This window comes from Porites lutea, chromosome 4, assembly GCF_958299795.1.
Source record: "Porites lutea chromosome 4, jaPorLute2.1, whole genome shotgun sequence".
Taxonomy (NCBI): domain Eukaryota; kingdom Metazoa; phylum Cnidaria; class Anthozoa; order Scleractinia; family Poritidae; genus Porites; species Porites lutea.
The window spans coordinates 1,712,754-1,730,344 of NC_133204.1; the positions used below are offsets into that span (position 1 = coordinate 1,712,754).

Here is a 17,591-nt window from a genome sequence, read left to right on the forward strand (position 1 = left end):
ACGGTACCAGTATCCGGACACTTGAAACAAAAACTCAATTTTTGAGGCGCCCTTTTTCAGTTCTCGGTAAACGAAGTATTTTGAATGAAAGCTGAACATTTCAGCTTTAAGATGAAAGTTTTGGCGACTTGAAAGCTTGCGAAACAGTCGCGAAAGACGCCGTTCTGTTCAGGTGAGTAAACTTTTCATGGCTAATATTTACGCTATTTACTGCGCAGTAAAATTAGTGCTGCTCAGAAAAGGGAGGGTAATGTGTGATATTTTCAAAGAAACTGTTTTATTTTTAAAGTGAAGATATTTAAGGAAGTCAGGTTTTCAGAAAGTTTATCAATTCTTCTTGAAATTCGATTTTTTTGGAATAACGGAGGCCAGAAACATTCACTAAGTTTTGATGTCATGTGCCCAGTATTCGGACAGTTTTTTCTTTGCTGTACAGAACCGATGAATTAGCTGTGTACATTATCCGGATAAGATTTATTTCATATCAGTAACTATAATTAAAGCCTAGGATATATGATATAGTCGTAAAATGTAATTCTACTCAACTCCGTATGGAAATTTTCTTCACTCATTCAGAGGCGACTCGATTTCCTGTGCACGGTTTGTTACGCGTGACTACATTTTCTGTATATAACTGAAAGCGTCTGAGTTGAACCTGGAATTCTGGGCGCGATCCATTCAACCAAACTTTCCGGAAATTTCGGTCCAAAACTCAATGGATCGGCTCGGTCCAACCGGAAAAGTTTCGAAAAAACGGGTCCACCTTTTGAGGTGGTCCTCTTTTCCCGGTCGGACCGGTTGGAATTTTGGTTGAATGGATCGCGCCCTCTCATACTTTCCCCGGTTGTGACTGCTAGAATCGGGCTGCAACGGTCTGAAAAATTTCACAAAGGGATTGAGAGATGTGAAAGAAGGAGGAATTAGTACTAGAAAAGCAGGCTTATTGTGGGGACTGAGCATGAAGAAAACATCACTGAAGGTCAGACTAAATAGGAGAGTGACCTTTGACCGTCGGGTTGAGGTCCCTTCCCCAAGTTTTTTTTTAAATAAAAAATGAAGAAAGAAAGTCGTTTGCAGATTGGCTAATTGAGCTTGCAAACTGCGGCTTAGGCATGTCCACGAATGCCTAATTCCTTAAATCAGTGAAAAAGTTCCTAGACAAGGAAGTAAGAATTATACCATTTTTAAACCAGCCGCTCGCGTTCCCCACCATACCCCAGTCATTTGTTGTGTTTTATTTCACGATGCTAGGTTATATTTTTGGAATCGATTGCCAGACTACTTTGCAAGTGCAAGAGAAGCTTATAAGTCGCTTGCCTGTCGAAATTTATGTACAATTACGTTCTTATTGTTGTGTGCGGATACTGGGCCAGCTGTCCGGATACTGGGCAGCATAGGAGCTCTGCAAAAATATTTATTTCGCGATGGAAACAAAGGCAAAAAAGTTAAACTGTCTTTCGTCATATTAAGGATTAGATAGATTTTCTCTGGGCCAAATTTCAGAGCTCTTGCGATTAACAAAGGAAAATTATTGCAATCTTAAACTGAAGTGTCCGGATACTGCGCAACATACTGCAACATGTAAGACCTTGTTTTGTTAAATGTAAAAAACGTCAAATGATAAACAAACTTACGTCTCAAGGTGAGAACCTCCGTCTGTAAATCCAAGTCGCTTGTAAATAGGCCGCGCTTGATAAAGCAGGTATTTCTGTTTGTGAAATAAAACAATTACAAATGAGTTATTAACTAAATATGGAATTTATTAGGAAATTGAGTACTTTTAATTTTCAGTGGACTAAAATCCTGTACCGGAATAATTTAAACAATATCGCATTCATTTTTCCATTTTTCAAGGGCTATAGACATAATTAGTTATCTGTGTTAACACTAAAGACTATTTCTCATGGGGGCCCGGGAAAACAAATGCCAATTTTCAAAAAAATTGTGAAAACACAGGCACATTCTAAACATTTCAAGTGTAACATGTCATTTTGTTCTCAGGCACTCATAAGAAATTTTTCTTTGGTGTTATTACAGACAACTATAGTAATTACATCTATAGCCTTTGAAAAATGTAAAAAAGAATGCGATATTGTTCAAATTATTCTGGTAAAAGGTTTTTGTCCACTGAAAACTAAAATTACTCATTTTCCTGATGGATTCCTTCTGAATCCAGATACAAACAGAGACAACAGATACAAACGACCTACGCCTGCTGCGCGGATATAGACATAATAGATAATGATGATAACAGATGCAAACGTTCCAAGAAACGCAAATATTAGTCTTTTTTTTTTTTAATAATAATAAGAAGAAGAATAAGAATAAGAAAAATAATAATATTTAACATTTATATCGCGCATTTTCTACAAAAATAATCAAATGATTAGGTGAATAAAAGTGAAAATAGCCTCCCTACAGTTCTTTGTCGAGTAAATTAGCATGACTGACTTATGGGATGCAATATATTTCGTTGATGAAGAGAGATTGAACTGATTGAAAAGGCTACTGAGGAGTAATGAAGACATTTAATTGATCATGACGTGGAACCTGATAAAAAAGATGATTATGACGAAGACAATGATGATGATGATGATGATGATGATGATGATGATAGCTCTAACAATATTTCAGCTTTTTTAATAAACCTTCGGTGCCCAATGCAATATGTCAGAAACGATTAAAACGGTTTACTAACTGCATAAATAAAGTAAATCACCCCAGTCTGTTGAATGAGTGCAGAAAAAGGCTATGCTCACCTGCAGATATTTGTAGGCGGGTCTGGTAGGTGTTAACATGCTTCTGATGAAGTTAAAGCTCTTGATGGCTGCCTCCCACGGAACATATTCTTGTTCAGCTTGTAAATATGACGTCAATTCCAGTGCCTTGGTGTAATTTAGTTTACCACTCCTACAATACAAAAACAATTTGGGAATTGACTGATATCACCTTTTGAAGTGCCAGATGGTTATAACAGAAGAACCGAGTGGACCTTACCTTGCTAGTTCAAACGCATCATCAATAACACCAGCACGGTCTGAGATATTTAACACCTACGGATATCAGTAAGTGAAAAACAATTCAAAACAATCATCACATCGCGTAAATATCATGACAAAAGATAGAAGCTGATATCATTCCTTAAGAGCGAATAGTTGAATCAGCTTCGAAACGACCCCTCCAACAATTTCTTTGATAACCTGCGTAGTAAGCGCCTTTTTTGGGGGGTGGGGGGGGGGGGCAGCGCGGAAGAAATATCAAGGACGTGCGCGCGCTTTTTCGTTGTTCGGCCTTTAAATGTATAATAACGGGCACCTTTTACGGAAAATTTTGATACACAACTAACCACGCTTTGTAAAACCTAAGGTAAACTGCCAATAATAAAAAAATATCGAACCTACATAATTCAGTGATCCTTGCAAAGTTTAAACAATTTATCGAGCCTAAAGTCGACCCAAAATAACTTAGAGTATTAAGATATAGCAAGCAATTGAGGCCTACATTAACTTTCAGTAAGAAACTGTTGATTCATTGCTTTTGGAACCATAATTTACATAAGCTTTCCAAGCTAACATGCTTTACCTTGTGGCTAGTGTTAAAAGCACTGGCCAACGCATCCCAGTTTTTGTCATCATAGTTCACCCGGTAAAATCCTTTTTGTCCAACGTTCCCTTTGATCCATCCGAGTCCATCCCATGTTATTTTCTCTGAAGTATAGATAAAAGTCCAAATCATTCTTTGTTGATAGTGGAAGTGCACTTGGCTGCTCTGGCTAACTTAAATTAAAGTCACTCCATTAAAATAACGATAATCAAATAACCTGAGGAAATACAACAGGGTTAAATCCACAACTCGTAGGAGAAAAACAAATACGGCCTCCCACACAGACTAAGAGCGTCAGCACGGAGGTTTGCAACCAGTTAGCCCTTTGCAATCATGACCCAGGAGTTGAACTTGGGATAGCCTGAGATCATGCCCTCTCCCTTTTATCCCTATATGTCTGATGTCTCACGGGAAGAGGGCGTTAATTTTTTTTTCCTCTCGCCTCGTCCGCCCTTGAAAAAAAAAACAAGCAAAAAAAAAAAAAACGCCTGATCGCAGGTTAAACTTGGGACGGAAACCTTAGCCGGCCGGGACGTCCAAGTTGTGCAGCGTCCCAGTAGCACTGATTTCCCGGCAAACGGACCCCAATTGAGCAAGTCTTTCATTCTAGAAGATTTTGCTTTCCGTTAATACAAGGTTAACCACACTGAAAATAACCAACCTAAGACATAGACTGTCAAACGCATTTAGGTCATAGGATCTGTCGCAAGTATCGAACCATTCATATGAAGAAACAGTAAGAAAAACAATCCAGCTTTTTTGCAAGGATAGGTCTTTATCGTTTAGAATGTGCGGAATATATTTTTTTTTCACCCACATGACCAAAGGCTATATATGTAAATTTCTTAGAACAAAAGAAAGTTTTAAAAGAATTCAATCGCCAAAGCATTTTCTCTGGACACCAACATGGCCGCCGTTTCATTGTTTTGTACACCAATATGGCCGCCGTGACGTCATGTGAAAAAGTTCTATGATTTTCTGTCTTTCTCCACGAGATTTCTTCGTCTTGTCGTGAGTTATTTCAAAATTGTGTCTTCCCCTTTCATTTACAAGTCAACTCGAAATAGATTTTCCTAATACTTAAAAGAAGCTACAGCTGTAAAAGGCGAGAGAAAGGTGTGTTCTAGAACAAGATGATTCCACTTACCAAATGTCATATTAATTTCTTTGGAAATAATTTTGTCTGGCGAGGACGATGTAATGTAGGTGAAAGGTACAAACCATTTGTAACTGCAAGAAAACATAAAACTGTAAGTAAAACAGTAGCACATAAGGAGCAGTTCCATCCGTGACGGTGACTTATGGGGAATATAGTATATACATTCTCATCGGCCCCTGTATGTACTATGTGTGTAGGGTCATCACCATGACTGTTTGCTCATAGTTCTTAGCTATAGGACTCCGTGCACACTTCACCGAGCTTACATGTCGAACTGAAAAAATTTTCAAGTGTAAATCAAAACATTAAAGAGTACCCCCCCCCCCCCCCCTACTTTGATAAAATACGCTATTACATTGAGTACCCTTTTGCTAGCCTGCGTTGCAGACCGTCTAAATCCCTGATATCAACAGTACGGGAACGGGAATCTATTTATTCATTCTATACTCACTCAAATGGTGACTGATATTTGGAAGTTGTATTGGTCTCAGTGTAGTAAAGAAACCTCTCCTGGGAGACTAAGTACTGGTCACCGCTGGAATGTCGGACTTCGACCACTGGGTAGTTCATCTGAAGAGTCCACGTGTCCATCATGTGCTTGACATCCACGCATCCATCCTGGACACAGCTCTCCTAAACGCACAATTTGTAATTATTTAGAATGGAGTATGTTCCAGTCAAGGCAATGATAGCTATTCCAAGCTTCAAAGTAGTGAAAATGATCTCATTGTTACTTTGTGTTCTTTTTTGACACAAGGCCAGGGGGCAAATTTTCTAGTCGACAATTTGTTCTTAACCCCTACCAGAAGAGCGCACGTTTGGCCATTGTTAGTTTTATTTTGATTTAATACTAGTTCCTTAGCTGCAATTATTCTTGGACCACCTCGACAAAGATGTCATGCATCCTCGGTTTTTGCGAGAAAAACGATATTTAAAGTTAATGCGCGAAACGCTCCAGCGCCAACCTACTTACCTCTCTTAAGACTTGCCACAAGTCTTGCGTGTTTGCATTGGCGAACTCGAACCTCTTGAGGTAGCGCTGAAAATATCAAACATGGAACAAAACCATATTGAACACACAGTACCATTTCAAATCCCTTTGATATGTCTTACTGCAAGAATTATTGGCATGACTTCACTGAGTATTGGTTATCTCGTGGGGCATAAATAATGTGGGAAAGAAACTGTCGATTATAAGGCTGTAAAAAAAAAAACAGACAAAACAACCTAATTTGCCAATGTATTTTATTTTCAGTAGAACAAAGTACCAACCGAGGATTATTTAAGTTGTCATCTTGACAAGTAAATGTCAAGCCTTTTGTGAGGCACGGGCAGTGAATTCAGAAACTTACTCTGACTGATAATCGCCTCGGTTGTACGACCAAATTAGGTTATAACCATTACGCGAAAATAATTTGGCCCAAGCTTTAAAACACCAGCAGGGATTTCTCTCTTGCATGGCTTTTAGCATTTACGAAGTCGATCGCTTCGCTTATCAGTCGCGTAGCGGGTTTCTTTGTAAAACCAGCGACGCGAACGACTTCGTAAACGCTAACAGCCATGCAAAAGATAAACCTTTTGCTCACAGGATATAAAACACCTCAATCTAGGAAATCAAAGCTGCGACCATTGGGTTTGAATGAAGGGCTTTCTATGAACCGAGCTACATAATCCTGCATGAACGAAGCCCTTATTTAAAATAAATCACCGCTCGAACATTACTTTATACCAACGGTCCTTATACCTCCCTTGGTTTATACCTCACAGTACTTCCTTTTTTGATCATCATTACGATGTTATATATATTTTAATTAAGTTATTTTCTCACCACTAATCCTTTTCTGAAAGTCTCTTTACCAAGATAAGCCTCTAACATTCGCAGAATACATGCACTCTAAAAGAGAGACATGAAAATTGTACGGAAAATATGTCGAAAATGTATTTCAGTAACGTTTGCACTTGAGCTTCAAAGTTTAGTATTTGAAATATAAACGTTCAATACTCAAAGTTAATCGAACTAATCTGTTTGGCTCTTTTTTTTATCCTCGGGACATCGGCTTTCACTTTGTGGTTTGTACCATCCGCCAAAACACATGTACAGTGAGCTTGACCTCATCAATTACATAGTGGATTTGGCTGACAAAGCGCTTGACACCAATCCAGACACGGTTTTTTTGTATGCAGTGGCAACGTGAATAAACTCGATCTTAGTAAAATGCAGCTTTTGTCGGATCTCAGTGCGCTTGTTGACTTCCCAACAAGGGGAAGTCTTGTTTGGACAAAACAAAAATGTTACCCTTTTCTGAATATGCTAATTAAACTGACTATTTAGCGGCTATTTTTCCTCCGGGATTGAAGTTAAAACCAATCCACAGTAAAATTTCTATCCGCGATCGCGTGAACACCGAAAACTTTCGTTAGGAGAACTGGGAAGAAGTCCTTCAAGCTACGGATGTGAACAAGGCTGTAACCAAACTTGAGTTAATTATTCATGACCACATGGATAGCTGTTATTCTCTGAGAAACGTCAATGTGTCTTCACGAGACCCACCGTGGAGGTCGCCTCTCGTGAAATCGCGATCGCTCCTCAAAACTGAGGCCAGGATCTCCAGCTCGAATAGTGATCGCTTGGGACACTTAAACGAAAGTATTTCTCACTTGATCAGTGCTAGTGGGAACATGAGGCACCTGCTTACTGCCCCACTAGGTAGCTGTAGCTGGTGGAAAGAGGTTGACTCTTTGTCACATCGCCGCATTTTGTAAAACTCACAGTATCGCGGCTCTCGATAACGAAAGTTTGGCACAGTTAAATGATTATTTTGGAACACTCTGTATGGATGATACCTACGTCAACCCCTCACCTATTGCTATTGGTAGCAATATAAATATTCCTGAGACAACCGAGCATGAATTCTGGAACGCTCTCAGAAAAATAAAGCGAGCCGCTATCGGTCCAGATCCACTCTGGATTTGCAAGGAACACAGCGAAAATACTCACACCTGTCATCGCAAGGATTTGGAATCTTTGTATCTCCACGCATTCGTGGCCTCGGTCCTGGAAAAAGGCTAACATCAACCCTTTACCCAAAAGTTAAAATTCCTCAAGAGAACGGTGACTATTGAGGAATAAATGTCCCCTTGGTCATGGTACGGGTTTTCGAGAAAGTCGTTTGCGGGACTCACGCTAAGAGCATAGTGGAAAAACACCTTAGCCCAAGCCAATTTGCTTACAGAGAGAGGAGAAATTGCACAGGAGCGTTATTGGCCATCCAACACACAATTCAGAGGTATTTGGACAACCTAGACTGTTAATAACTGAGAAAGGTTTGAACCCAGGAGTCAATTAAAAGGTAGGTTGAGTATGATCGTCCGGGTGAACGTTTGAATAGGACTGTATTTCTATCCGTCTCTATACGCTAACGACTTCAGTAAAGCGTTTGAAAAACTTATTAGCTGCAAAATTAAAGAAGCTTTCTATTAATCCTTACATTATAAAACTGTATGTAGATTTTCTAAAAGACTACAACAGAGGGTGGTATACACAACACTTTTAAGGAGTCATGGAGAACGGTCAATAAGGGCACCAGCTGTCAGGTTAGTGTTAGCGGCCCTTACCTTTTTTTAAATATGTTTCTCAATGATTTAGATATCTCACAGGATGATTTTATTAGTTTATGTAAATATGCGGATGATTTAACGATATGTGCCGCAGTTCTACAAGGTAAAGACTGGTCCTTAGATCTGGTCGGGACCAGGTCTAAGGAGTGGTGGAAACTACGTGTATCTTGTTGAGCTTGTCGTTTACAAGTAACTTTTCGATAACTTTAGGTTCTATAGCCTTAAGGAATCGTAATTGGCAATGTTAACAAATCAACAAGACAGCCGTGATTCCGCCGCCCCTTTACGGTTTCTCCTAGTCCTCAGGAGGGAACGAATATTATTAATAAGTAAAGAGTTCCGCGACGGAGTCAGGCGAGATACGTATTTCTAGTAAGGGAATTATTAGACCACTGAGTTTGTCCTATTGTAAGAAAAAAAATGCGGATGTAAGTAGATACATATAATCATTTTGTATGTACCTTTTCATAGGTGATGGCGTCAAAGATCTGGCTGATTTCCTCTGGTCGTTCTATAGGGACTCTGATTGGATGAGAATTTGCCAGGCCATCTTCTGCGAATGCTAGCGACAGATCAAGAACGACTATCTGGTCATCCTAATGATAAAAGTCGTGTTGGAGACTATTTTAGAAAATTTAAAAAGACTCGATTTCTTTGGATTTATATTTTCCCAAAAAATCCTTTTTTTAAATTTTCTCCTGCGAAGAGGCCTTCAAATGTGCTTCATTTTCTTATTTGGTGAGTGGAAACGGAAACAAATACCCTAACTAGTATCAATCTGTGAAATAAAATTTGGGGCAATTTTGAGCGTGAACCACAAGACTTGAAAATGCACGCATGCTCAGAGACAAGTATTCAATTTTGAGCATGAACTACGAGATTTGAAAATGTACGCATGCTCAGTGACGAGTATTTATGGTGTAACTATGGACAACTCTGGGAACTCTTGCACAGGGCAATTTTGAGCATCGAAAAACTCGCTAATCAGCGACAAACAGCTGCAAAAAGGTTGACACCTTGATAAAAGCCACTTTTCTAACTTCAATGTGCCTCAGCAAAAAAAAAATCAAGGTTTACACTGAAATACACAGGGGATTCTCCCCTTCTCACGTTCAAAGATGACGATCTTGAAATCCTCGCAACTTTGGTAATCGACAATAGGATTTACAGTTTCTCAAGCCTTTAGGCTACTGTTTGCAGTTCTATTGTGTTAAAGACATACCATCTTCCATTCTGGATGAATGTAATCAGTCGCTGGGTACTCCATAAAACTTGCAAACCCTTCGTTTAACCAAAAATCATCCCACCATTCCATTGTCACCAGGTTTCCAAACCACTGCAAATTGTTTATTACTAAAGATAAGCCTTAGTTAAAAAGTTATGTAGAGGAAATTTACTAAAGATTAGAGACCTTTAGATGCGAGGACGAGATTTAACTTAAGTTAAGTTTTTTCTCATATTCTCGAAAAATAGATACCCCGGATTATGCATTTTTTCCCCACACTGAAAATGAAGATCTGTTACGTTTCAGCCCTAAAGTGTCAATTCAGCCTCTCCTGGAGCCAAAACAGCTCAATCAAAAGGCTATTTTTGGGCCAAATTAGACCCAAAGATAGGAATATATTTTACTCACCGAAACGGCCCCACTTTTAAATCAGATCTTTCTGATTTATACAGTGCAGAAAAGTTGACTTTTTTATTGTTATTGAAAGAGGTTAAGCCCTCTTCCGATATCAAAATGATAAAACTTTTATCATTTCATCGACGCATTTCCGCTGACACGAGATTCCCGTTAAAAATCGTCGCAGAATGACGGCGGCTATCCCGTTTTCCCGCCAAAATGACCGGCTGACTCACGCGCAAGTGCTACTTAGGTGTGAGAAAATCTCCTCCTCGTAGTCGGCCTCGTCTTAAAATCTACAGGTCTTTATTTCAATTAGGCACGGTAAGAGAATATATTACCTGGTGAGCTAACTCATGAGAGACAACCTCAGCAACTCTCTGCTTATTAGCGGAAGAAGATGCATTTGGTTTAAAAAGAAGGTTCCAATCCCTGTAAGTTATAAGACCCCAGTTTTCCATTCCGCCAAAGAGAAAATTGGGGATGGCAATCATATCTGTAAATATAGTAAAAGGAAAACTATTTAGAAACGGAAGAAAACTATTGAGTTGCAAACGTTTACCAACCGCAGAAATAAACTCAATAAGCACCGGCTTATTGAGCAAACCAAACTATTTGGTGCAAAATTTCTTGAGGCACGGCAAGGAAATAACACACTGATGCACGACAACAAAAATTGCACAAATATGCTTCGGTGCTTTCCATTTGTCAAAACTGACCAGCCAGACCATTCCTGTCGTGATGAGAAATTAACTTTTAATCATAACTATTCAGTCAGATCAGTCAAATTTTAAACAGTATGCAAGAAGGAGAGGATTTTTCAACAAAAAACGTTTTGAAGAAGCATTTTTTCACTGTGAAAATGACTTGTCCGGCCATGGTCCGGCCGGCCAATTCTGACTATTGGAAAGCGCCCTTAGTTACGACCTTTCCGCGATAAACGATGTTAGCAACATGTATCATTATCGTTGCACAGACCAGAACAAGAAACGCGGGATTCAAAGCAAAGAGAGTTTCGTATATGTTTAACAATAAGAAAGAGGCAAAGATCCTGTGCTAACGGATTCGTCTTTCAATCATAACTTCTTTAATTCTCTATGAAAAGCTTAACTCACCTGACTTTGGTAACGTGTATTTTATTTCGAAGTATTCCTCGTAGAAAGTAAAAAGTCTGTCAGAAATTTTCCGAGCATACTCAGCTTGGTCGATTTGCTCTGGAGGCGCATATATCCTTACCTACAAGACATCACATATAAGGCACTTGACACTTGGTTCTTTTGGGAAAGAAAAACACCTGTATTTCATCAGGTAACTCTGTGACAATCACAAAGTTTACTTATTTGATATGGTAATTGCAAGTTCCTCAGTAAATGAAAAGTTCACCCTTCTTATTTAGGGTAGAATATAAGTGTGTCACAATATCAGACACCCGCGATTTGTTCAAAATGTCTGAAAAAAATTGGGTGTCACTCAGTCAGTGAATTAGGAATGGTAACTGAAAATAATGCTCTTGTATAAATTTGTAGACGTTCAGTTTTCTGCAAATATTCGATATTAAAAACCCCTTTTTCATCCGTTTACTACTGTCCGGTGAAAGATAGTGAATGTAAAAGACGAATCGAAACGCACCAATGACATTTCGAGTCTTCATAGCCAATGACATCACTGCTTACCTAACATCGCGGCTTCATTGACCAATCAGGTCAATAACCAGAGTTTACATGTACCATCAACTGACGTGATACAACCGTCACTTTGACTCTGAAGATGACTACCATAAAGGTTGTCGAAATTAAACGTCAGCCACTTTCAACATGTCCTATTCAGGACTACGCTCACCCGGACTATCATGCTCCACCTACTTATAAAATCACCCATATTCAGTGACTTACCTTGATTACGTTCTTATGAATGAATTCTCTGAAATCGAAATCACAAACGGCAAAAGCTACCAGGTATGTAGACATAACAACAGACTTTTGAAACACACTGTATTTCCAGCCACCCATCTCTTTGGAGTGATTATAAATAGGCATATTTGAAAGAGCAGTTAGCATAGGATCATGAGCGATTGTCATTTTAAACGTCGCTTTCATGGCAGGCTCATCAAAGCACGGAAATGCTTTCCGCGCGTCCGCTGGAGAAAATTGAGTTGCTGCAACTTGTCTAAAATGAAATGAGAGAAAAAGTAAGTCAAATGCATTTCATGCAAAGTGTTTGAGAAATGTTAAAAACATTATATTTGATTATCATGGACTAACATTATCGACCTTAAGATCATTATTTTGCTATGAAAACCTGCAAACTCCATGTAGGGCTACAACACCGCAGGAATGTCTACAGGATTCTTACTCTTTCCAGAACGTAATGAATCGTAAAAAATAAGATTATAGCCCGTGCTTGCAACTGATTTTTTAAGCACATGGACTCCTAACCGTATTCAGACCCCGTATTCAGATTCAGGTATCTGCAGTCTTATTCTTGCCGTGGCCATATTACCCTGTTTCCTGGAATAAGCGCCCAAGCGCTTATTTCAAATTTCAGCTAAAAGGATGCATGCGGAGCTGTTTGTACAGCACCCGAAATGATCCCCAACCCTGAGATAATCCCCCAATCGACTCCGAAATGATACCCATTTCTCCTTGCGTCGACCTCGAAATGATCCCCAATTGATTTTAGGAATGGAATGATATCCTAGAACTACGGATCGAACAAAGTGTACAACATTCACTAATAATCTTCACTCGCTCGTATTCTTTAAAGACCTTAATTTGGGATTACACTTTGAACTGGATTTTAAGGAAAATATTATTTAATACACAATAGTAACACCATGAACTGCAACTGATAACAACAAGAAATTAAATATCTTAATGCATAACCTTTTTTAGCATGATTACTCAAGTGATTATGGAGAAAACTGCGTAAGTGTTAAATTCCAAAAAAGTGTGTTGAAACTGCATGGATAATGAATTTTAAAAATGGTGTTTTAACACTTTTTAAAATTTTAAAATAGTGTTGAAGATGCGAAAGTAGATATAAAAGCGATTAGACGACAAAAAGCGCTAAAACTCCACATAAACTGTAGTGAAATGCTGACTTGTAATAACTCTGTGGCAGGAAATCATTCCATATAGAATTGGGATCATTTCGGGGCCCATTTGGGAATCATTTAGGTTCTGGATCATTTCAGGGGTTGTACAGGTTCTTCAAAGGGGAGCGCTTAATCGATGGGGGCGATTATTACGTTTTCCTTTAAAGCTCTTTAAACAAACTGGAGAGAGCGCGGCAATGGGACGAAAATTAAACTAAGACATAACGCACATAAAGGAATTCTGCAAGCTATTGGATAAAGATATAACTGGAAATGACTAATTAACCCAAAAGAAACTATGCTCCTTTACAGATTCCGCTGTAGTCGAAGATAGAAGCCGTTTTTCTTGTATACCTTCTCTTTATTAAAGTGTAGGAGAGGGGGGCGCTTCAATTTGATATTATGGCCTTGAGGTGTGCGCTTATATATATATATTTTTTTGGGGGGGAGGTGATGGTTATTAGAGCGTGGATGCTTATGCGAGGAAATACGGTGAGAACAAAATATCCGTTGATCACTCAAAGTTTAAGTTGCAGTGTAAGGTTTGCCGTTGATAGTATGTGTTATAATGATAGAATTTGGCTGATGGATCGGGCTCATACTAACACAAAAAGTTCAATGCAGTAATTCAGTCGTGAATCCAAATGCTTTCACAATGCATGGAGTCAGAGGTGGTATACGAAAGGCGATGATGTGAGAGCTACAGGTTGTAAGGTGTGCAAAGTTAAGGAAAGTTCAAGCTCTTACGTGATTGTCCCGTCGTTCCGCTTGTACTCCATTCTATAAAATCCTCCTAGATCTGATTTCAAATCTGCTTTAAAAACCATTTTTATAATGTACTCTCCCGACTCTAACCAGGACTCTAAATGGATCACGTAAAATTGGTTCGTCTTAAACCAGAAGTGCTCCTTTACGACCATTTCACCTGAGGCAATAAAACACAAAAAAATACCATCTTCAACATCGATCATTATCATCATCATCATCATCATCATCATCATTATTAACACTTGATGGGCTCCTTCATATATCATGTATTCACAATATTACTAATAAATAATTCAATATCCCTTGCAGGAATACAAAGCAAAGTCTGGTAGACATAGATAGGAAGTTTTCCTCACGCGGGAAAAAAATATAGCCAATAGTTGTAGCCATATCATTAATCAGGACCCTCACTTGACCGAAAAGAAGAGGAAGAAACTTTTTAATCAACCGTGTCCCATTTTTACTTACTTCATAGCATTTTACTTACCGCCAGAGGATCGGAAAACTGCCACTGAAGTGACCACTAGCTCCTTAGTATGAAGCAATATATACTCGGTCCGCTCTTTAACGTTAACTAAGATGCTTACGTTACCATGAAACGTAAAGTTCTTTAGATCAACGAATATGATGACGTCATAGTGTCTGGGAATAATATGTTTTGGAAGGCGTACGTTCCACCATGGCTCTGTTCCGGGAGTAGGCGGGTCAACTGTTGAAACTTGAATCTGCGGCGGCGTTGAGGTTGTTAGCAGTTCTTAAGAAAGGAAGGAAAATTATGTCACTGGACATTTTAAAGAAACTAAGTCTACTCATTGGCTGAAAATTGATCAACATTCTCTTTAGCAATCGGGAGTTAAAGGGTTTGTGTCACGGCTGGCTGCTTCATTTTGTTAGTAGCCTGTTCCAGGCTCCTAGATGGTGGTGGAAAGTCGTTCAGTGATAAGAAATGCGAAAAACGCGCTGGGGCTGGGGACGTTCCCACTATACTATCTGAGAGCCTGGCACAGGCTATTTTGTTAGTAACGTTTTACTTAGCAACGCGTTCTTATTCGTTATGGAACTTGGGAAATGAGTGACAAAATTCCGGCTTCGTGGTGAATATTTATGTCTCCACAACATGATTTCAAACGTTACAAACAACAACTGAATTGCATGCATTTCATTATCTCCTGAGACTTGCAATCCAGATCCGGCTTCTTCTCCAAGAAACTTAAAATAGGAGAAATGATAAAGAATCCTTGAACGGTCATTGTATACAGATCTAAATTTAATCTTTTGAATACTACCTCAAAACACTAGTAACTTAAAAGCCATTACAGCAAAGATAAAAGCGACTAGAGATTTCCCGATATTTCGGACGGACAATTACAAGCCGTGCTTTTGCAGGGAATTTACTGAAGAAAGGAAAAGTCGTTACAATTTAAATACATGTCGTATGAAAACTGTACAGTTGGGAATTTGATACAAGTGCAAAATTTAAAAACTGAATTGGCCAATAAGGTAGAACTTTAAAAATGGCATACAGATAAGACGCAAATAAGAAGATAATTGATAGACAGCTTAGGAAAGAAAGGAGGAAACAACGAGAAAAGCTAGCAAATAAGCAATACTTTCTTTAAAAAACGTTTTAAAACACATGAGCTGAGAGACAATCAATACCTCATACTAATTTTTCACTTAATTATCTTGAGCCAATACTATGAAGCGTGCGTGATCTAGCATTTAACATGGAGATCAAAAAGGCGGGCGTGCGCTCATCAGTTTCTTACACAATGTTAGCTGAATATGTCCTCATAGGGTCACAGATAACCTTGATTTCTTGCCAACTATATAAAACCCTTTTGTAGTACAGAACGATTCTGGTAACCTTTTTGCGGGGACTTAAACCTTTCTAGAACTGAGGCAATATTTAAGCGAGTGAGCAAATTTAAGCCGTATTTTATCTAGATAAGCTTCAGGGCTAGGAATAATCAATATGCGGCATTTTGGGAATACCGTGTACAAGGCACTTGTGATAAGTCAAACGTTTCTGAAATGAAGTTACTTCTGTACTACTGCAGCAACCTCATTTAATTTAATTAATACATAGCTTTCGTTTGCAGCTTAGGGTTATTTAATTTCTAAACTAATAGCGCATGTGAAGCAAATCAGTAGCCGGGTGAGGTAGTATGTGATTATTAGATTCCGTTCATGATTATTTCTGTAACTCATGATCTATATGTGTGATTATAACTTTAGAAAACTACATGCAGTGAAATTCTACATTTGGAAACGTCGTTGTGGAACGTCGTTTGTAACAACTGTTAAGTACAACGTACATCTTAGTTTCATCTGCGGCTGGATGAGCCAGCTTATAAGATAACAGCCACTTGCCTTTACATTTATCGTCGACCTCGCCTCCAGACCTTGCCTTTCCAAGAAGAGAGCCCAAAACAATAACCAAAATGGTAAGTATGATGATTAAGGCAATAACAGTGGCAATTACACCTCGAGCTACAAATCTCCCATTTATTGCGTCGGATCTATAATGCTGGGAATCTCGTACCACGAACGAGTCTCCCTTCAGAGGTTTTTCGTCCATTTTATACCAAAACAAGGTCTCAACTTTACTGGGTCATCAGTATTGTATTTAGCTTTTATCTTTAGTATGCAAATAGCCTCAATTAAAATTTTATGAACTCATTAGAATAACGTTTTTGGTTCCGATTCTGAAAAATGAATACCTAACGAATGTCAAATTTGCTAAAGATAATTAACCCAAAGTCAATAATCACTATCACGATTACTTTTTTTAATTAATCTTAGGACACTAGTAAACCAAATGACTTTCAACAAAAAGGAAAGAAAGATAAATAAAGAGTTAAGTGCTGTTTAATTCCTCCCTCGAAACAAAAGAAGGCCGCGTACTACTTCAAAGGCAAGACTGATTTAATGAGCAGAGTAAGGGATGATGGTGAACAAACAAATCTTCCACAGCTAAACTAGTTAAGTCAATGCTTTTTTCACTGAATTCCAAAATTTTTACTTATTCTGAAAACTGATTGAATTCAACAAAACAGTCACTTTAAGGAACAATTTTTAAAACAATTGTAAAATCCACCTTATTTTTCATTCCTTAAAGTATCAGAGCATTTTTTCATTGCTTTATTTTATGTAACAGGCAGGAGCGCGGCTCCTGGTTACATTTTTTTCCGCTCCTTTTTCCTTCTTAGCGGCCCCCCGTCACAGCACGTTAAACTTCGGTATATTCTCATTTTAATCTCTGTATACACTCATCCTTATTTTATGACTGGTCTTCGACCGTCACTAATCATGTATCCGAAAACAGACACCGAAAACGCATCTTTTGAGCGGAGCCCTCGAGCGCGCGAAGCGGGCGAAGCGGAGCACCCTAGGTAAGAAAACTTGGCTGTCTATCCATCCACGAAATTTTGGTTCTGACAAAATCGTCCTTTTACATACGAACGTCCACCCCTTCATGTAAGCCACTGGAGATGAAATTTTGCATTTCAACCACGCGTTTTGATGAGGTAAAATCGCAAGGCCACCCGGACTTTTAGAGAGAAAAAACAACAACTGCGTGAGCCGTTTCTTTCTTTGGGACTAAATTGTAATGTCTACAGTGTCGTGGACAACGGAGACAGGGCTATATCTATCTGCCATTAATTTGCCTCCATCAAAAATTGATGATTCTTTATCTCTATAGCGAGAGATAAAACATAAAAAGG

At 38.7% G+C, this 17,591-nt stretch overlaps 1 protein-coding gene across 1 annotated transcript in view; it reads right to left on the reverse strand.

Moving 5' to 3' along the window:
• LOC140935178 (glutamyl aminopeptidase-like) overlaps window positions 1-16,467 on the reverse strand; it is a 22,003-nt gene extending 5,536 nt beyond the window's left edge. The window contains exons 1-16 of the mRNA XM_073384714.1: window positions 16,237-16,467; window positions 14,351-14,617; window positions 13,843-14,020; window positions 11,894-12,167; window positions 11,117-11,237; window positions 10,343-10,497; window positions 9,603-9,716; window positions 8,842-8,976; window positions 6,591-6,656; window positions 5,736-5,801; window positions 5,214-5,395; window positions 4,751-4,833; window positions 3,583-3,707; window positions 2,998-3,053; window positions 2,760-2,910; window positions 1,635-1,708 (exon numbers count right to left, since the gene is read on the reverse strand). Of these exons, the coding sequence (XP_073240815.1) occupies window positions 1,635-1,708; window positions 2,760-2,910; window positions 2,998-3,053; window positions 3,583-3,707; window positions 4,751-4,833; window positions 5,214-5,395; window positions 5,736-5,801; window positions 6,591-6,656; window positions 8,842-8,976; window positions 9,603-9,716; window positions 10,343-10,497; window positions 11,117-11,237; window positions 11,894-12,167; window positions 13,843-14,020; window positions 14,351-14,617; window positions 16,237-16,444 (2,255 nt within the window). The 5' untranslated portion in view covers window positions 16,445-16,467. The remainder of the gene's footprint in view (window positions 1-1,634; window positions 1,709-2,759; window positions 2,911-2,997; window positions 3,054-3,582; window positions 3,708-4,750; window positions 4,834-5,213; window positions 5,396-5,735; window positions 5,802-6,590; window positions 6,657-8,841; window positions 8,977-9,602; window positions 9,717-10,342; window positions 10,498-11,116; window positions 11,238-11,893; window positions 12,168-13,842; window positions 14,021-14,350; window positions 14,618-16,236) is intronic.
• Window positions 16,468-17,591: the final 1,124 nt, after the last annotated feature.